Source organism: Numida meleagris, chromosome 12 (assembly GCF_002078875.1).
Source record: "Numida meleagris isolate 19003 breed g44 Domestic line chromosome 12, NumMel1.0, whole genome shotgun sequence".
Classification (NCBI taxonomy): domain Eukaryota; kingdom Metazoa; phylum Chordata; class Aves; order Galliformes; family Numididae; genus Numida; species Numida meleagris.
The window spans coordinates 10,362,937-10,384,996 of NC_034420.1; the positions used below are offsets into that span (position 1 = coordinate 10,362,937).

The 22,060-nt window shown below is 37.3% G+C and overlaps 1 protein-coding gene across 9 annotated transcripts in view; it reads left to right on the plus strand.

The window, feature by feature from the left end:
- The window catches only part of EBF1 (early B-cell factor 1), a 268,731-nt gene that overhangs the window by 243,418 nt on the left and 3,253 nt on the right, over positions 1–22,060 (plus strand). For 5 of the 9 annotated variants that reach the window (XM_021410323.1, XM_021410324.1, XM_021410320.1 and 2 more), the window contains 5 exons: positions 11,360–11,425; positions 12,018–12,195; positions 13,697–13,876; positions 16,638–16,832; positions 17,199–22,060. In XM_021410323.1, the coding sequence (XP_021265998.1) occupies positions 11,360–11,425; positions 12,018–12,195; positions 13,697–13,876; positions 16,638–16,832; positions 17,199–17,266 (687 nt within the window). In that variant the 3' untranslated portion in view covers positions 17,267–22,060. The remainder of the gene's footprint in view (positions 1–11,359; positions 11,426–12,017; positions 12,196–13,696; positions 13,877–16,637; positions 16,833–17,198) is intronic. The other 4 variants (XM_021410327.1, XM_021410328.1, XM_021410325.1 and 1 more) reach the window with 1 other exon arrangement.

Below are 22,060 nucleotides of genomic sequence, written 5' to 3' on the forward strand. Positions count from 1 at the left end.
GAACAATTTGAACACACCATGAAGAGAGACAGTGACTGCACTTTCACTTGGAACAGCAAGGGCTCATCTAATAATAATTTAGTAAATCAGCCATTTAGTGGCTCAGTTGTACGCTGCATTGTGCCAAATAATATTCCATTCAACTGTATGCTGGTAACAATGAAATTCAGACCCCAGTCATGTGGCATTTCTTTGCTCAATGGAGAGATGAAATGGAAAATCACCCTCCCAATAGACTGTTTGAACATAGTGATTTATCAAAAATATAGCAGAATGACAGTATAAATAGGATTTGGTTGTATGTGGTACAATCTATTCTAATTAGGCTTCTTTTTGGTTTAGTTTCTACTACACATGTTCTATGATAATTCAGGAATTACATTTACATTTTCAACTTACTGTATTTATGAGAAAAGAGCAGATAAGCAGAGTTACCACATAGTTTCTGTCCTTTAAGGCCCAGTGCTGTGGGAATTTTCACCACACCATTATTGCTGTACTTTCAGCCCTGGCTCCATGCTCTTAGAAGCAATGGGGAAACACAGCTGCCACCTTTCCTCATCATGAGGTGCCATGTATATTAGTTCATAGCATGAAAGCAATATCAGGTTAAATTCTTTTTCCTGTTTAAGGCTATCAGGGTTTGTAGGAAGTGGTAATCTTATTAAAAATATATTAATAACTAACTGCTATAACTGGGGGGGAAAAAAGACAGACAAGCTCTTGGGCACACACGCCTTGCTTCTTGCATGCTGACTGTACCTTTTCTCGCCTGTATCAATGGGTCCAATAAAAGATATTACCTCACCATCCAAACTTGCTTTGGTTGTAACCACAGACCATTGTGAATTCAGCCAAACAGCGACATGTTAATGCTGTCTCTGATGAAGATAGAGGAGAGAGAATATTTTCCTGGAAAGTATGTTGTGAAGTTTAATTCATTACCATTACATTGGTGCTTTGAGATCTTTGAATGCAGGGCATTGCAGAGGTGTGAAGTAATGTCTGTAATCTCACCTACGGTTTCTACTTCTAGCCTAGTTTTAGGTGTTATGCAGTGGTTTACGTGATGATGTAAAATGTGATTGCAGTGTATTTCTCACAACACAGTCCAATTGAGCAGCAGAAAAAGCATCCTTCTAACCATCATGATGCCATTTAGCAGAGAGTGCTGCAAGCAATAGGATGCCTGTTGTCGTAATTCTTCTAAGAAATAGAGAGCTTCACAATCTATACTTAACTGCTGACACTTGAAAACTCAAACATTTTGGTAAAATGAATCAAGCAGTAATGTTTCTTTTATGAGACCTCCTCACGGGAAGGGAAGGTTTGGCACCATTTGGAGATCAGGCTCAGTGATCCATCATAGCAAAGTCAGCTGTCCTGGCGCGTCTCATAGGTCACTCGATCGAACCGGTGGCTCTTACAACTATATTATTGCTTATGGAACAGTAATTGAGGCTCCATGGTTAAAAATTACCTGGTCTAATAGGCAGTGAACAATTTGCACTCAATACAATTATAAGCCAAATCATTCATTTCATAACACTTGGACTAATTTATTTGTTGACCTTTTAATATCCATAGCTCTTCAGTAGTATTAACTGCAACTCAGACAAAATCTCTTGTTCATTTTACTTTCATTGATTTTTTTTTTCCATTGAGGCAATAACAGTTGTTTGAGTACAACCTTTTCTTTCTGTTGCAGAAGTCAATCATGTAACTTATGTTGATATAACTCAACTGGACTGAAATATCCTCTAAGCACAATAGCAAACAATCTCATGCTACTTGCATAAATACAGTTATGCATTTTAGTTTTATTTTAAAGAATGTTTTAGAATGTATTTCTGACCATAGATGACGAATGATACGCTTGCTGAGAAGAAAATGGAAACAAAACACAGAAGCATTTTTTAAAGCACTGCCACATATATACTGTACTTTTTTTTTTTTTTTTCATGTCTGGGAGATTTAAGATACAGAAATTTTGGAAGTTGGCTCTATAAATTTAGTACTTTAGGATGAGCCAAGTGTCTTTGCTAATAACGCTATAATCCTAATTTCATCTGGACAGCATCTTGTCTCTTGAAGTCTAAACACTTTGTAGAATAGAGATGCTTAATTTTTCCTGTGTGGGCTTTTGACAAATAAAATGTCTGCATAAGTATTACTTTATAGACAGGAAGTAAATATTATTAATGTTTTGGTACTCTGAAATTTCTTTCAATTTTACTGCTTTAAAGTAACATGAGAGCTAAGAGTTTTTGATGATCAAAAAAGTTACTGAAATATTGATGTGTTTTGAAAAATAAGTGGTGAATTTTTAAGCACTTCTGTAAAATATGTTGGTGTAGAAACGGTGGTAATCTTTTCACTCCCCACTGAAAAAGGAGCCCTAGATTGTGTGCAATTGTGTATCTACTTTTAGATCATGGGGGTACATAGAGAAAGGTTCTGCTATCGCTGTGAAATGTTGGATACATTTAATTTCTTGCAAATAAGATTATTCAACATTTGTACTTGTTTTGGAAAATTTTGGTTCCCATTTTAAGGAAAAATATTAATAAAATAGTATCAGGAGAAAGATATATTTTGTTACAGGTAAAAACAATGAATTTTTTTTTAGAATATATGCTTGGAGGCATTTCAGTGAAGTAGTCTTTCCGAGCTAAAGCCTCTTTGTGCAATAAAATACTGTAAGTCTTTTGAACACATAGTTATAAAATATAATTGTTACACATTTGGTGTTTTATGCTTCCCTAGGAATAACCACTTGGTATCCACACCTAATCTATGCTCTGTCTTTTCATTTCAATTGGGTCTGAAGTGGTCCTTCGTTGTAATGAGAATGCCCCTTTCAAGAGACTTCTTTTAATTATACCGATGATAAAATGTAAGTGAAAGTAGTCATTTGTAGAGGTTATGACTGAGCAGTGTTTTAACTGTAACACTAAAATCTACCTACGTTATTTCAGTCTCTATTTCAACACTTTTATGCACTCTCTCTCCACAGAACAGAGTGGAATATCATTGTAGGTCAGAATTTCAGTGTCTTATTTTCAGTTTTGCTCCTGCTATTAAAAGTAACCTGAACTCTCAATTTCTAGCTACTATTGCTTTCTACCTAAAGTGTACAAACCAGAAAATATTCATTATTTGACAGAGAATGACAGTTTCACAGACCTTAATGATATGCTGTCTTTTTTTTTCTCTTCAGTCTTCATTAAAACAAAATGTAGGGGGTTCTTTAATTAATTTCATATATGTGAACATGTTTTTTTACAGAAAATATCTAGTTTTTTGTACTTACAATGGATATTTATGTGTGTAAAAGCACTAATAAGAAACAATTCTGAAAATGAAATTGACAAAACACATAAATACAATTTAAACTTTAATTACTAGATAGCTCTGCTGATTGAATTCAGATGACATTCTTGCCTTGCAGTACCAAACATAATTATATGTCTTTAGAGATAAAAATGCAGTCGAGTGAATTATGCCACCCAATACATTCCAGGTTTGACCTAATGGGAGAACAATTTAAAAGGGATACAACTTGACCTGTGTTTGGAAATTCTTTGTGTGTATAAATGATTGGAAATAGATACCAAGCCTATTTGCCAAGTAAAATGTTTTGCACTGTTACAGATACATATTTGGATTGTGCATTGTACTGCACAAACAAAATAAATAAAGACAAAGAAGCACAAACGGTATTTAATCTTTTTTAATCCCCGGTACTCTATTGAATTTTTCTAATGGGTACAAGAATACGGTCTGCAGAATAAAGCTTCTAAAAGAGCCTTTGCAAGATCTTTGAACAACAGTCCCAGAATGTACTGTCTCTGCTCATTTTACCAAAATCCTTTTAAGTTTACTTAAGTCCAGACCCTTCAAATAATTTAAAACATTCTTCTTCTTCCATAAGGGGACTTTGACAACTTTCCAAAAATGCATGGGTATAAAATGGTCAGAGGAAGACTGTGAGTAATAACTTTTTTTTTTTTTCTCCCCCTTGCAACTCTCATCTGCAGCTGTTTTCAAGAAATAGGAATGTTAATACTATGGGGAGCAGAGGAAGAACTATCAGAAAATCTTATGTATGCAAAACCAAACCAAAACAAAAACCTCCAAGCTCATTAGACTCAATAACGAACATCTGCTTGAAAGTATTGTAGGTGCTGGTAAAAATGGTTTGGGGTAAATCTTCAAAATGATGTGCCTCAGGCTCCTATCTGAGATTGCTCTATGCATGTTTCCTTGTTTGTTTTGCCCACAGATTGCAGGTAAATGTGGCATATAAGGAAAATTTTGAGTGTGAAACGTGCTTTCATGTTGCTGTAGTCAACCTCTGAATTAAATGAGAGAGAAGAATCTAGTGTTATCTATTGATTGTTCATATGTTCATGGGTAAATCAGGAATAACCTTTTTGGAACCTAGATGGAAGGGAATCGTATGAGTCTCTGTAAACTGGTGAGATGGGGACATTTCTGTAAAGAAAGGCGATGAAGATTTTTTTTGTTAGCCACTGAATTTCATTTTTTTTTCCTTTGGACTTATGCATTCATGATCTCATTTATAAATAGTTTATTTTTTCTTCTAATGATTCATTGGACCAGAAAAACTAATTGTAGTATGAAAGATAGGTTTTCATAACTAAAGAAAAGTGTATGCAGAAAACCTGATCTTTACATTCATGGGATAAATGCTGCAACCTCTTGAGCAGAATGAAAATGTGTTTCCTTTCATGATCTTGCTGTGTTTCAAACTGAGGGGATCTGTCCGTACATTCTCACAGTGTGAACTTGCAAGATTACCTGTGGAAAATGCTATAGAAGATGCCAGAGAATTACCATCTACTCAATTTCTTAATGAGAGTGTTAGTGAGTCCCAAATATGACTGACAGCTACCAGCTACTAGTTGACATGTTGTAGGATGTAAAGAGATGTAAGAATAGAATGTAGTAATATCTACCAATCCTGCACAACGAGCATGGCCTCATGAGTTAAAAGTTGACAGCTCCGAATGGCTCCAACTCTAGATGCTATAAATGCCTATTTCTGGTGAATTTGTATGGGGCAAGTGATATTGTAAACATATTTAGGAGAATCTAAGTTTTGCAGCCATCTGAGGGATATCAGTGAGAGTCACTTAATTATCATTGGCTAAAATCCCTAAAAAAAGTGATATAAGTGCTGGCAGAGTGATTTTGGTTTTGCATATCAGCTTTTACATATCCACTCTTCTCTCTTAGAGACTTAACATTAGCAGAGAACTCCAGAGCTTTTAGCAACAGAACTGTCCAAATTACATGGCAGATGCTTCCGTTGATGGTAATATGGTGGGATCATCCATACTCAGGGATGTCAGTTTATTCAAAAGGTTATTTTAGTGTAACTATATTAATGCCAGTTCATTCCATGTTACTGTATCTAGATGAAGTACACATCTGTGCCAGCTACTAATTCTCTTGCCATTGTTATGAGCCCATTATTTATGGAGATGAATACCAGCAGCAAGAGTGGTGTGGATTAAAAAAATAGGCTGATACTTTCTATTTGTGGCTAAGTACAGCAAATTAACAGGAAGAAAATAGGAGTAATGTGAGAAAGTTGCAAGGACAGTCTTACAGATGATCACCACCATTTTGTTTCTTCTTTAGTTAGCAGTATTTCCAATTGAGATTGTTTGAATAGCATGCATTTTCTCTGTTGGTATTCATTTATCACCTTTGTGGCTAAGAGGTATTTTAATCATCAGTTCTCAACGTTTATGGCTAGATGCCTGCTCACATTTGCACTTCAGTGTTTGTTCTTTCTGCAGGCTTTCTATATTTTATTTATAAGGTTGGCTCGTTGTGGAGCAGGTGGTAAGGTCATGCATGACTGTTTTTAACACTGTAGAGTTTAGGCTGTGATTTTCAGTTTGGGTGGAAGCTGATGAAACTACAGTGGCTTGGAAAAGCTATGGTTCTCCCATTGTAGACTTATTTTCTGGAAATTGCCATTGAAATTCCGTAACAGGATTGATTCAGTGCACTACCATCTTATAGATAGTGAAGGATTCTTTTATCCCTCAAGCGAACTGTGTTGTCTTTCTCTCTCATTTTTCCTTCCTGTCTTTGTGATATCTGTACGGTATTTACTTCTTCAGAATGATTGAATTATAGTATATGGAAACAATTCAGTTGTTTGTTTACTAGAGAAATTTTCATCTCTATGAGAGTGAAATATCTTTTTAGTGAAATGGTCCTGTTAATTTACACTTTCCATAAAGCTGGCATAATTTGCTCAGTTTTACAGTAAATGGAGAATCTTTACGTTTTGGATGGCTTTTATGAGTCTTTTATAAAAATATAATAGCTGAAGGTGATACAATAATGCAATGCTACCTGTAGATATGGAAAGATGTGAGGTGTTGGACATCCTGAAACTCCTGTATACCAAGATAAATGACTGGCATTTGAGATCTGCGGCATCTTTCTACATGTCTCTACCTAAATGTTATCTTTGCCACTATAGTTAAAAGAGGTCTTCACAATTTTATCTTTTAAAATATAATGTATATACAAATGCTGAGTTTAAAACTTATTTCTGGTGCATATCCTTCATTAGTACATTGAATGTTTCACCCATTGAAAAACAAAGGACAAGTTTGAGCACAAAATATTATGATTTTGACTTGGAAGTTGAAGAATGTTACCTTCCCAAGCTGAAGAAAGGAATAGGAGTCTGATGTTCAGTATATTAACTCTGTAGAAGAGGTTCTTTTTCTTTCAAGCAGCCTTGAGAGTAGGAAGTTAGAAGGCAGAGCCAGGAGGTCAGACATGAGAGTCAAGGAAGTATGAATGACATCATCATCCCTAAGTAGCCTCTCAGAAGATGAATGAGCTCTCTCTTGTATTACAATGCTAAAGAGCATTAGAAGGTGATATGATATCTAGACAACGCATAAGATAAATGCCTCACAGCATGCTGGAACGGCTTTCCCCCCACGCCCTCCACAAGTACATAAATCCTTTGGTGGTCTCAATAATACCATATGTGGCTGATGAGTGTTATATATTGTGGTCAGATTCTTCTTGACAAAATTCATTTAGATTTAATAAGTAACTTGAATGATCTAACTAACTGTAACTCTAGATACCCTTTTACTGACTGGACTCACAGCACTGCTGGGACGCAGGGTGGATTTTTTTCACTAGTCACCCAAAGAAAACTAAGCAAATGTCAACAGAAGAGAGATCCCATATTTTTTAAAGCTGCCAAAAAAATTATCATGATAAAACTTGACCCGAAATGTGTTTGTTGTAATGTTGTAATATACTTGAAATGCAAGTTTTATGTTATTAATGAATTCCTGCTGAAGGGAATGCATGTCACAATCAAAACATGCAAAGTTCCTGTAATGTTCAAAGTACATTCAGTTGGAAGTTGATTGCATTTGAATTACAGTCTTTGTACTTCAAAAACACCATCATTCTCATATCCTTATATAATCCTTCCTACAGCAATTTTGGAATACGCGAAGTCACAACAGACTATATGCCAGCTCTCCTCTTGCTTATGTAAACATTTGATAGAAATATTAGTTGCATTTTTCTTTCACAAATTAAAAAATAATAAATCCCGCAGTAGAAAATCAGCTTCTGTTTGGAATATAAATGGACTCTGGATCAGTGGTAACGGGGGGGCAGAATTCTGATGCATCGTATTTAATCTCTAAAGTAGTTTCTGCTTGTGTCAATATTTTATTATTTTTATAGAAACAAAATCATTCTCATTTGAAAGAAAATGCAAGTCAAGAAGATCCTCCTCTCTTTGCCTCAGACTAAAAGCTGCATAGTCCTTTATTCCAAACCAAAAGCTGTCAGACTTTTCACATTAGTAGAAGAGTGGATCTTCCTTGATGAATACCCCCATAAATTAGATATTAGCTATAGTCAAAAACTCTGTCTCTTCAGAAAACATTTCCACTAGCATATTCAGTTGGAAGGATCTTACATGATGCCCATTTTTATTAGCAGTAGCTATGAAAATCTATGGTTCTACGACAAAGGTAAAGAATTTCTGTCAACCAAAAAAAAAAATGTTGAAAAACAGATCTTGAGCTTATGTAGAGATTTCTGTTTGTAGTACATGAGTTTCACTCACTTTTTGATGTCTGTCTGCTGCTCTGTCCACCTATCTATCTGTTTATCACCATTGGAGTGATAACATGCAGTATCAATTGGATTTCAAAAGACGTAGATCTTTTATATTAGCTGTCCTTTTTTATAATACCTTTTACAAATTTAATCAATGCATTTTAATATACTATATAGTTTAAGTGCAATATACAATAAATGTTCAAGCTTCATCTTAAACATGCTCTAGCCTTTAAATTGTTAAAACTGCAGTGCCCTTTCAATCTACTTACATAATGTCATAAAATATACATTTCAAGGTAAATGAAGTCAGCTACTTCAATTTAGTCCCTCAAACTGGTAGTAAATGAGAGGTTAACACTATGGTGCCAAACCCATTATTGAGTAAATTTAGCACCTTGGACAGCTCTGTAAAATCTTTATTGCTTTCCTGACCTGCTCGTCATGTTCTGTCTATGTGTTCAGTGGCTCTCAGCTCTGATTGAAAGGCAATATATTAGATCCCGAACACAAACATGCTCGGGGGCTGCTTCACTGTGAGTGTAATGACATGGAGGTGAGAACAATTTTCTGGTCACCGCAATCCAAGCACCTTGCAAGGTCTGTTGCTCTAACTCATAGAGGACTTCTGGGGCTCCTTTCTATGCGAAGATGCAACAGTAGTTTCTGTAGTAATTTTGGCAGAGCTGCAAGAGGTTTAAGATGCATTTTGAAAAAAAGAAGTTAATATCCTGAGTATATCTGTAGTAGCATTTTATTGTGTATTTTTAAAACTAGTTTGTGTCTCTAATAACTGTTGTCAACTCTGGAATAGAAAATACCGGTATCTGACATGGGAGTTTTTGTGTGAAATCTGCTTTGTATGATCTGAAAATATCACAAGCAAGAAATGCTTTTTTTTTGTCTGTAAATATTGTTAGAGAATGTATGAAACTCAAACCTACAGATTCAAAACTGTTGAAAAAAAATAGCCATTGACTAGCTAGGAATACTGAATGTTATTTGTCAAGCATACTCAAATAAGCCATCATGATAATCAGTTTTATTTACATGCAATATGATATGGCATCAAATACCTTCCATTTTTAAAGAACTGGAATATATTTGATATTAAGTAGAGCACCTGTAAGATTCCATGTAATTACCTCATTATTTTAACGTGGTCTTCAGTTTTTAGCTCAGCATTACATAAATAACTATGATTAGTCAGGTAATTAAACTTTCTTTTTTTAGTAATTTGCCATAATGACAGCTTTGGTTAACAATATTCCAAAGCAGTTTGTGGGCTCTTTATCACACTCTAATTTTGCTTTAGTTAAATATATAGTGCAAATACATTCTACTGAAGTGAAGTAAATCCTAGTTTAAAAGATCAAACACCTATATAATGATTTCCCTTTTGAAATCATGGTTTCAGAAATATAACGTTTTTCAGTAATGTTTCTATTCTTCTCTTGTATCTTTAACATGAGGGAAGAAGGGCGACTTAGTTTTCTGATGATTCTGGTAAAGCAACAAGGATTGATTGTACCTGGATGTTGCTTGTAGTCTGCCTGCCCATGATTATATGGCTAACGGCTGTGGTCAAGCTACACACACACACAGAGGGAAAAAAAAAAAAAAAAAGAGAAAAGAAGAAAAGCTGTAGCAACCTTACTCCTCAGAATGTTTCAATACAGGGATTCAAAAATCCATTGATTACATATTATACCTGACTTCATATGTGGAAAATAATTTAAATGTGTGTTATGGGAGAGGGGTGTGTGCAGCAGAAGACAATCCTAAATGTTTACTGGGAGTACAAAAATCCTCCACCTCATTTTTGAATTTAGGACATTATATATGTCATAAGTAGTTACTGCAGTATGACAACTGTTTTATCTTATATTACAGAGAATTTAAAATTGAAAAAAATGCTAATATGCATCTAAAAGCTTGTCATTTGAAGAGTTGTTCGAGGATTTTTGAAGAGGTTATGGTGACAGCAAAATGAATGCAATTATATCTCTATTTTCTGATCAGAGTCTACAGTATATGAAAATTGAGCATTACTGTTTCTTTTTGGTATAAAATATGGCTATTGTGTAAAATATTTTAACTTTAAAAGTTTAACTTTGTAGAAAACTGGAAAATGCTCAGATCTGTTACTATTTTTGTAAGCTGCCTGCAGAAATACAATGTGGTGAATAACATCATGTTAGTTTAGTTTATTAGAGCGACATGTAAGGATTGGGAATTACAATACATTGTTTTATTTGAAGGACAGTCTGGACTGCGTTCGATCAGGCAATTGGGAATCTGCTAGCTGCTTTTAAAGAATATGAAAATAAAATTCTTCTGGATTAATTCTGAAATGCATTTTTACAATTTTTATCAGGATTGTTCACAGAGATTTTTCCATACTGTAAAATGTAAGAACACATGCTAGTGTTACTTGAACGCCAGTTTAAAATACTATAAGAAACATTTAAGAGAAGAGAATCAAATAGGAAAATGGAGGGGAGAAAATGAATAAAAAAATAAACAAATTTATGCCCACATTGAGAACTATGTCCTAGACTGCTTTAAATTCTGCTGTCCATGCTGGGAGTTTTTCCAGGAAACATTGCATGGCGTAGGGACATTCTCTCATACTGAATGTGTTATCTTCTTATGCATGTTGTGAACACGGATCCTTCCCTGATCCATTATATCAAGATACAAACCAGAGAAGTTGAAAGGTTACATTACCCATAGCATAGAACTGATTGGATATCTTCTGAACGTGGCCTGCTGGGTAAGGTCACAATTCCTGCAGTATGCAATTAAGAATAAAATAAACACATTGAAGGGATGCATAACATGCTCTGAATGACATTGATTGCAGTAATGTAGTAAATGACCTCAGGATTGTATTCTGCAATAAACCGATGAGTGGTTTATGGTGCAGATGGTAAAGACAATTGAGTGATGTATTTTATTTTGCAGCACCAATGATTCTCACCTTTTGACTTGATTAAGCGTGTGTGTGAATAGGATGAACTAGTGATTTAACACCATTCAGTGGTTGCCGAGAGTTGTTAAAATTAAAGTCTGCCTGGTGGGAGGGAAAAAAACACAAAACAACAGTGCAACCAACAGAGTAATATAAAAGACTCTAATATTTGTTTTCCCTCGCAAGGAGTCTATTGAACTTAAAGGAACGCATCTGTTTTTATATTGACAGGAAGTAATACTTAAGAGGGCTGCTGATTTAGTAGAAGCACTCTACGGTATGCCACATAATAACCAGGTAAATGCATTCTCCTTCAGCAGTTCTAAAACATGGCTATTTCTTAGATGTATAGATCAGAGGCTAAAGGTATGTGATACTACAATGTGAGACCAGAATAAAACATAGGGCAATGTCATATCTGGAGTGGGGTTTAGTTTGCTTGTTTGCTTTTTAAAGTATGTGAATGCTTGCAAAAGCAACATGTTATTAACCCTGGAGGCTTTTGCCCACCATCACCAGAGATCATATAATATGGGCAATGATATGCATTACTTCTTGCCACCAGTGATGTTTCAGCCTTAACCTAAAGATATTTTAGCTTGAAGGTGGAGGAAGCCTGGGCTTTAGTGCCATTCTGCCTGCTTCTCTTGTTATACAGAAATGTGGCCACTGGGACTGAAGCTTCCAGCTCTCTTACCACAGATGTCAGGATTTATAGCAAAGTAAGCAGATCTATAAGTGTTAGCCATCAGTCAGCCAGCGGGTTTAGAAAGAAAAGCATCTAGTTTTTGCCTTTGGACAGGGAAATGTTTTATTTTGATATGTAAGAGAAGGTTTGTCAGAGTAGAATTGGTAACTCTTATTCTTTTTTACCCTTCTTGTCTCCTAGGAAATAATCCTGAAAAGAGCAGCAGACATTGCAGAAGCGCTCTACAGTGTCCCTCGCAATCATAACCAGCTCCCCGCCCTTGCTAACACGTCAGTCCATGCAGGAATGATGGGAGTGAATTCCTTTAGTGGTCAGCTAGCTGTCAACGTATCTGAAGCCTCACAGGCCACCAATCAGGGTCAGGAGAAGACTCGTCTTCCTCTCTTTGTGAACCTTTTCTGATAAAAGTCAGGCAGACGTGCAGAGTGATGAAAGAGTGGTGTTTCAAAGCTAAACACGAAGAGCACATCCAGATAGACACCATCCCACATGCACGTACAAACTCTGAATTACACAGTGCTGCCATGAGATGTGGCTTTATGTAGTAGCTTTGACCCTAATTCAGGAAAGGCTCTTGTGCAAATCACCAAATCAAATGTACCAAATCACTTTTCTGTCGGCTCAGAATAACACTTGTGTTTGCCTTTAAATCCTGCTATTTTTTAAAAGGATTTTTATTGACCTGAGCGTATACTTAATCTTAAGTACTTATGTATTTTCCTAAACACAGATGATCTCTAAGGCTGGGCATTATGTAATATTACCTTGTGACACAAAAGTGTTGGTTTGGTTTTGCTAGACACGATATTGGCACGAATTTTTTTCAGAGTGTAAGTTTTTTCTAAATTTTGATAGTAGGAAAAAAGAGAATTATTTACAAAGGCATTTTCAGAGCTTCACTCATCTTTAAAATAAAATATTTTTCACATTGAATAAAAACAATGCAATATTTTAATTTCTACTGTTACAAATATATTTTTTTAATAGATGGTCATTTTTGTAAAAACCTTTTGTATTTTTTTCCTCTCCTTTGCTCAGCTTTATTTATTACCCAGCTTAAAATTCATTTTAATGAGGAGGCAATAGAAGGAGACTGTTATCTGGAAGGGTAGAAAAAAATATTTTGCATTATACTGAAAAATAGAAATGATTTTCAGATGATAATATTCTATGGATGTACAATAGAATTGGACAAAAAAAATTGTATTTTATCTTCCAGGATTGAAATGCATTTTGTATTTCTGTGCTTGTGGAAACAAATCCACAAGCACAGAATGAGTTTCCCTAAACACAATTTCCAAAATTAGGTAGAAATTGAAATTTTAACTTGGAGCCAAATTTGGCTCCAATTTTCTACCAACATAATGATCAGACTAGGACAAGAGGACTGAGAATATTCCTCTACTCTGGGAAATGTACCCTGTGTTTTCTTCAGTGTGTGGTGAGCATCTAATTTGAGATGCATTAAATGAGAGAGACAACAGAAGACAGTTAACAAAAATTATATGCTTTTAACATACCTTAAATCGGTATGTACTCCTAGCTTCAAAAATGTAGGTCATGTTTACTTCATCTCCTGCAAACAGCTCTTTTACAGTGATCATTCCCATAGTACCCAATGATAGATCTCTCCTTGAATAGATGGGTTGCTCCTGTGAGGGCTGTGGCCTTCCTCCTCCCTCTCAGAGCTCCCACCAAGAACGACCCATGCAGTCAGGGATCATGATTTGGGTTACCCAGCGCTCAGTCCTGGCCCACCCCATGTACCCTGTTGCTGAGTTACTGGCTTGTAGTTGTTTGTATAAGAAATTGCTCTTGGGCTAATAACAATCTCTGACTGTGTTCCCTCCCCACAAAAGGTTTTACTCGCAACTCAAGCAGCGTGTCACCTCACGGCTATGTGCCAAGCACCACCCCTCAGCAGACAAATTACAACTCTGTCACAACAAGCATGAATGGCTATGGGAATGCTGGAATGTCAAATTTAGGTGGTTCTCCAACCTTCCTGAATGGATCTGCTGCCAATTCTCCCTATGCCAGTGAGTATTATACGATTGTTCTGTATTTGTACATTTTCATTACAAGGAGATGGTAACTTTTCTGTGATACTCAATATTTAGTTTCTATTCTGAGCACTTGATGCAGAGCTTGGGCTTTCCTCTCCTCCCCTAGCCACTGACCTTTGAAGCACATGGAAGACATTGGTGTTGCCAGCAATGCTTTCCTTTACTTTGTTATTATTATTTTGGAGTCTCATAAGAGCTGAAAAAGAATAATGTCTCTCATGATTTGTGCTGATGGTTTCATAACTTACTGTATACTCTGTAAATAAGAAATGCTGTCCTCAATATGGCCAATTCTAGAAAGCAGGGATGGCTTAAGTGACTTAACTTCTCTTGGAGTACATCAAGTATTATCAGTACACGCTCTTTGTTGCAGTGGGTATGGAAGGAGGCTAAGGATATATGCTGCAGGAAAAATAGAGTTTCCAGATGTAAGATGTGAAGGGCAGAAAAGTTTGCTGTAATATTGGCAGACTGACATTTCCATAAGCTGCATGATGATGTTTCCAAGACCTCTGAACAAATAATATGCTCATAACCTTTATGGACATTATGAATTACTGTTGGATCTAATCTTGATTGCTTGCATGCCATTTGCTTTGTAACTAGGTAGTATATTGACTTCACTGAGAGTTTAGTATTAGTCAGTAAAAAGTGACAACGGCTCTTAGAGTTTGTATTTTAGTGTCTGTACAGAGAATGCCACAAAGATTCAAGCCATACAGATCATATATCCCATGGCATAAAGCACTTATGGTCTGCAGTCCTAGTTCTGGAAATACTTCTGTGTGGGACTTTCAGCGTGTTAACATTAAAGGTTTAGTAACCTGTTTAAAAACATATACATATATATGTTTCTGTTGGTGAACACATATGAACCTTTTCTGCCACAACTTACAGAACTCAGTAGTCTCTATTCACATGAGAAAATTAAATGAATAGGATGTGCCCACAGACTTCTGCAGAAAGCTACTGTCAGAATCAGGCCAGAAGGTCTTGTCATATAAATAGGTTCATAGACTGAGACCCTCACGTGGACAGGAGAAACAGTGCTGAACATAGCAAGGTTGAGCAACCTGGTCGAGTGGGAGGTGTCCCTGCCTATAACAGAAGGGTTGGAACTAGATGATCTTAAAGGTCCCTTCCAACCCAAGCCATTCCGTGATTCTACAATTCTGTAAAATCTTAAGTTTAATGTTGTAACAGCAGTAAATATTCTGACTTGCATTGCTAGACTTCAGAATTTAAAAAGGGAAAACATTACCTCCGAGGCTTCTTGGCTGCTGCAAATTTAGAAGAAAATATTTACTCATGTAACTCATACTTATAATTTAAGAATTGCTAACTGGTTATTATTTTGTACTCTAATAATAATGTAGCAAATACTGTTGAAGTATGCCTTACTTACTTATTAAGTTGAATTTACTGTCATAGAATCTGCACACTCTGAATTCATAATATAACATGATTGATGAGACATCTCCTTTTGGAAGCAGATGCCAGTGATGCATTTAAAATGCTCGAGCAGTGTATAATTTCATATTTATGAACAAAGTCCTCTTTAGAATAACACTTCACCTCTCAGCCCTGGTTCTTTATTCTGGTTATATTTTGGGAGGTTTTCTTGGTAGATCTGTCATTCTGCTAATGCCTAATCCATTGAATCAGAAAATGCTTCAATCATGACCTGAAAATTAAAAGGTGGCATTCTTAATTAAATCAATAAACTAATTGCTGTATAGTAGCAATTCAATTTAGGTGCTTTGATTGCTCTCCCTTAGCAAGTACTTGCAGACATAGAGTGACTTCAGACTAAGATTGTATCTGTCAGGCAGTGAAACTTTGAACATTTAATTTCCATTAATTGATTTCCTCAGTGTTAACAAATATGATATCAGATTCTCAAATAAGAACTTAAATAGGGTGATTTTTATCTACGTAAATGCAAATAAAATAATAATTCAAAGCCCAGATGATATGAATTTTACTCTATAATACGTAATTATTCATAGTCCCCTCGTGTATAAGCAGTTTCTAAACAAGACAAAGAATGAAAACACAGAATCTTACTATTAAACTTTTTTTTTTTTTGGACAAAGATGGGAAAGTGTTAGTGCTGTCTGAAAATAAAAGGGGTTTTTATTTTCATGCAAACAAAGCCACTTAAAATCTTAATGATAAGTACATGAACAAAAGACATGTATTGCATCATACAGTGAAATTGGATTTTAAGGGTGTCTCTGCCCTAATGCATGTTTATCTGAAACCCTGTAGATCTTTCTGGAGGCCTCTTGATGCAATAAAAGCACTGCTCGAAGTGCTGGCTTTGGAATCCAATTAAAAAGTTAGACCTATCCACATGAAAAATTCCAAATCCAGATGTGTATTTTAACCTCTCTCCTCACCTCTGTGATCTGGATTCCCTCTCATTCACTTATTCTGACCAGGGCAATGGGTGATGCCAGCCCCCAAAATAATTGTTGCAGTGACAGAAAGTTGAAGGAGTCCTTGAGAGCGTTAGAATTACTGCTCCTGAGCAGTTGCAAAGCAAAAGGTGGGCTTCCTTCAGCAACAAATCACACTTTGTGAGCAACCAGAACTGTAGCTGTAGTAAAAGCCTTGGCCACTTGAAATTAGACCCAGTACATCCAAGAAGCAGTAGTCCTTTGGTTTTGCAGTAGTGCTGACTATCTAATCCTAAGGTGTGCCTTTTTGGGGGGGTCTTATTTTTCTCTAGTTGTGCCATCAAGTCCAACAATGGCCTCCTCCACTAGCCTCCCGTCCAACTGTAGCAGTTCGTCTGGCATTTTCTCCTTCTCACCAGCCAACATGGTCTCAGCAGTGAAACAGAAGAGTGCTTTTGCGCCTGTTGTGAGACCGCAAACTTCTCCTCCTCCCACTTGCACCAGCACCAACGGCAATAGCCTGCAAGGTAGGTGAAACCAGCTCTGGAGTGTAGATGGCTGCTCTCAAAACCGTAAGTTCCCCACACCTTGCAAAGCTCTGAGTGACACTGAGGTTTCGAAGGGGAGAAGACAGTGGGGGATCCCTGGTGGCCTCTGTCCTAAAGTTTCCTCCCATAAAGAGTAACTGAACTCCACCGACAGCCCACCTAGTACCTTGCAGGTGTTTGGCAACCACCCTATCTCTAACCCGTCTAATACTGATGAATTGTGAGGCTGTGTATTTTAAAGCACAGACCTGCTGTTATGATAAAAAAACGAGTAATATTTCAGCTTACTAATACCATCCTTTTTCTTTCTTTCCTTTCTTATTCCCTGTTGTCGTCCATTATCAGACCAGTCTTTTGTGGACTCTAGCAAGTACTCCACTGCAGGGTCTCTCCAGGGGCTGGCCTTCTCCTGAAGTACGTCACTCAATCTTCCCTTCCTTTTTTTCCTTTGTCATAGTACACTTGTGCAGAGATCCTACTGGGAGCAAATAGACCGTTACAGAGCTTGGCACCAACCTCTGCCTTTCATACATAGAAGACACATTACAAACTAACAGCAGCATTTTCCAGTTTAACTCATATCAGGGAGTATATTAGTTAGCACTGATGAATGCACATCTGTGCCAATTAATTCCACAAATGTGCAGGGCCTTTTTGAATGTTGGTAGGACGGGGCTGTTCCTTTTCTGCACCCTCTCATTATGAAGTATTCCAGCATCAGCGCCTAAATCCCTTTAGAAGCGTTGAGACAAGCTGAGGGGTGGCAGACAAAAGGTTGTCAAAATGAGGATGCTCAAAGACCAGCACCGCCCGTTTCAGTGTTAGGTTCAGCCTATTTTACAACACTGTGCCTAAATCTTTCTGTATAATTACCTCACTCTGCATTAGTGTGCCGAGAGAGATGTTTTCATGCTCACTTAAACTGAGGAGTTTTCTTAACCAGCTGCCTCCAGCTGTGCCAGAGGTGGAAAAGATTTTGTGGTATGCATTGTGCTTCCCCCAGACTTGAAGTCTATTTTCCTTTCCATGTGCTTGTGCATACTACCAAAGAGCACTGAGCAGGGGACAAAATCTTTCATTTTAAAGCTGTGTTTGGAAGGAGGTGCACAGAGACGATGGCTCCACAGACTCCACATGTCACCTTACAGCCTCTGAAAAGAGAGACGCTGGGCTTGCAAGCATAGTGCTGATAGTGCTGTTACAGCCAGAAAATCTATATGCAGGCAGAGCGGAAGGAGTTCATTCATAAAAGCTGAGATCCATTGTGACTGAAGGGAAGCACTATCCTCGGTGCATTTTACACTGGTGATTTGGGAGGATGAGTCCTTGCAGATTTATGCATGCACATACAGAAACTGTGAAAATAATAGGAATGTAGAAGCAGTTCTTGGGTGCCTTCGGTAAGCACTGCTGTAAATACTGACTGCATCAAGAATAAAACACAGCAGAGTTTTCAGATGAGCTGTATTGCTTCGAGTATAATTTTTCCTATGTTTTAAAAATTTGGTGATGCTGACATGCTACAAATGTTAAAGGCAGCAGCTGAGAGTGTTTTGCTTGAATTAAAAAAAAATTTAAAAGGAAGTAAGAGCTGACTGCCAGAACACACTGATGTTTTCGTCATCTCTTCACCTTGTCCCAGTGTGCTGTGAGGTTGGAGAGAAAAAGCGAGTAACCAGAGAAGATTTTTCTCTTGTTTTTCCTTTCACGGGACACAGAATTCCCAGATTCTGCCTACTGGGTTATGGAAAGCAATTATGGAACAAGCTGAGTGCCGGATGCAACTGGGGCTTGCTGATTGCCTCCTCATTATGTCACATCCAGATCTGTAATGCCCAGAAACCACACAGATCTGAGTGTTTCCCCTAATTTTTAGTTAGCAATTCAGTTTTCATAATAGGAATGAGCCACCAAAAGATGGCTCGCTTTAGGGTCATCACTGAACTTCTTGGTGAGTTAAAGATGCACAGCCTTTAGCCCCATGCCTTCCGACACCACCCGAGGCTTGTAATAATCACTCAGAAATGCACTGCCTGTTGTGCCTTATTGCTTAAATAAACAACCTTGTATAAGGAGGCTGTCTTATCTCTCTTGGGCTTCTGGATACATCAGAAAGCAATCAAGCTTTCCGTATGTAGCTTAGATATCAGTAGAACTCACTAAAACAACTGCTAGGCTTATCTGTTGTTCTCTTTGCCATGCAATTTTATAAGACTCAAAATACATTATTTCTGTAAATTGCTAGTGGCAAATGCAAATTAGTATATGATAAAAGAAATAATGCCCATTGGTGGGAGTTTTTCTATTCTTTGCCCTCTCTTTTTGGAGGTGTTGTGATCTCGTACCTACACTGTTTCCCGCTGCTATCTCTGTTTTCGGGATCAATGACATGCTAAAGCTGAGAGAATTTGCATGACTAGATGTAGCACTTATGGAATAAAAGTAAAGTGATATAAATGAAGACTTGGAAAGAATGGAAATATCAAGGCTTTTAGGTAGAAAAGAGATCATTTTGTCATTTGCCTTGTAATTTAATTCAGAATTTCAGGGCTCTTCAAAGGCAATAATGCTCTGAAAAAATGAACAAAGATCTGCATCTGTGCAGTTTTCTTCTAATGGCAAAAGGTGCATGGCTGATAAGTAACTGTGGGGAAACAAATCATGAAGGGAGGAGTTACAGTTATGTCACCTTAATCTAGGAGCTTACACAGTGATGACAGCCACACTGTCCCAAGAGAAAAGCAATTCTTGACCACTTTTTGGTAAAATTGATTTGGTTTTAATGAATCTTTTAGCTTTAGATTTTTCTAATTTAGGAATTACATTTTGACACTATCTGTAGTATATGTAATTTTTCTAAGACAAAACAATGTTTTAAATTTAGACATTAGAGGTATGAAAAGGACAAAATGCTGAAGTCGGGAATTAATTAGCCATCTGACTCAGTTCAGTTGCACTCATCACCTACAGGAAGAATCAACTTATTCCCATCTGCTTAACTCATAGTTTATCTGAGCAATAAAGGAGGGAGCACTGCTCTCAGCGTTGCTCTCTGTGCTGTGATATACATCTCTGGTGTCTAAGCACTGCAGCTTCCCACATTCAAAAATCTTTGAGTGCTTTACTAGTGGGGATAAAAGTTATTCCCAGGTTAGAAAGAGAAGCAAATCAAAATACTTGATTTAATATAATGAGCTAGAAGGAGAATTAGTACCAAAGTCGGAGTCTCAGGTCCATGCATACTTCAGTGTTTCATATATTCATATAAGAAATACCTTGAGCTGTGAGTGATTGCCTCACATGTCTGCCACAAGCAGAATTACAGTCTGGTTGACTGTACCCATCATGGCATTTTATGGATGCCGTGGATGCCCATGGATCAGGGTTCATACCCCAGCCCACAAATGTAATGATCCCAAGAGCAGAGTAGGGAGCAACTGAGTATCACAACAATGAGGGCATTGCTTGACTTGGTTTTGCTTCATTTTCAGTCACCTGTACCAAGAGTAAAGCCCACTTGTGGGCACTCAGGACTGACTATTTGAGATACTCTTGAAATAAAACCCTTTGGCGAGGAAGGTTTAAACTAAACTAAACAAAAGTACTATCAAGTTCATCCTATGATGTACGATGAAGGAGACAGGATAGCTGTGGAGATAACATGAAAATGCATCCTCAGATTATCTTCTGGTAGAATCAAAAAAAGCCCATGTCAGGAAATGCCTCAGCAAGGAATATTTAAGACATAACACTGTCCTCTGTACTAATTACTTGAGTGTCTTCTTGTAGGGCATAAGCAATGTAACTCACCTCTCTGTCCCTTTAATCCTCATTCCCAGCACCTTGAAGGGCCCTTATGTGGAGCAAAAACCATCACCATAGTTATTCCATGTAATTTGTTGCTGAATGATAAATTCTAGGAATCAAAATGCTGCTGTACAGTTGCAATGTGTCACCTCTGGGGATGGCCTGCTGCAAACACGGGGATGTGTTTTGCATTCTCGCCTTCTCTTCTCATTTTATTTCATTTAATCAGTGCAGTTTACTCGAGCTGTTCTCCCTTTGCTGATTAGACTTGTAATTCTTGCACATATGGTGGTGTTTGTGGAGAAAACATTTCCCTCCTCTCCCCCTCCAACCCCAAATCTGCGAGTCTTTTACTTTGGCTCTGTTCTTATCAAATAATTGCAGCTGTAATTAAAGCACAATGAATCAGCACCAGTCACAGGGTTGATTTCTTCCTTAAGAAATTACATGTCCAGATGTCGGAGATGGCAGGCAGTTCTAGCATTTAAATAATGTGCCCATGAAGTGCCGCCAACCTGAAGGCAAATCTGTTTTCTACCTTTCTGCAAATAACCATACAACTGGCGTTTTAAGGACGTGTTGTTGTCACAGCTTTCATCATAAACTTACATGACTACCTCCTGTAATGATGTGCTTGCTCACAGGACGCTTGCTATGTCTGATCCCTCATAAACAGAGCCCAACCTGGAGGTCAAGCTAGGTGAAAGGCTGTAGCTGTTGACTTTGAAGAAATGTCTCTAAGAGAGGTGGTAGTTCCATAGAAACGAAGGTTAGAAAGCAAAATAAAGGGTGCAATTCAGCCGACAATAGAGAGGACATTCTAAATTAAAGTTAACGTGCTACTCAGTCAATGTAGTTGATGGAATCTCCTACAAGTGTAATAAAACCGTGAAACCATCACTTAGTTAAGGGCATATTTCTACTGCAAATTTAGATTTTAGAGTTTAAGTCCCCTTCTGAGCACCTGGAAATGCATGCAGGTTGAACACTGAACTTACTAGAGAAAACCAGCATAGGAAAATGAACCGCTGTTACTCTGCCTAATGCAAAAAATGCACTGTTGGATTGATAGCTCCAGTGGCCTATGGGACTTCAGCCATTTGCTCATATGTGGAGCAAAACAAACAGTGGAATGTGTGGCAATGGCTGAGGCAGGTTTAAGCCTGCTGAATGTTTTGAGATTTTGAAGCTAAAATAAAAGAGTAAGTTGGGGCCTGATTCTCACATCAGGCAAAGTGCATTTACTCTGCAAGACAATCACTAATTTCAGCAGTCTCTAGCAATTTACATTTTCCAGCCAGATGCGTTGCTAGTAAATGTTTAAAGGTTGCGTTACAATGCACAACAGTAACTCTTCTCCCTCTCTTTCTCTCTCTCCTTCTCTCCCCCACCCTCTCCTT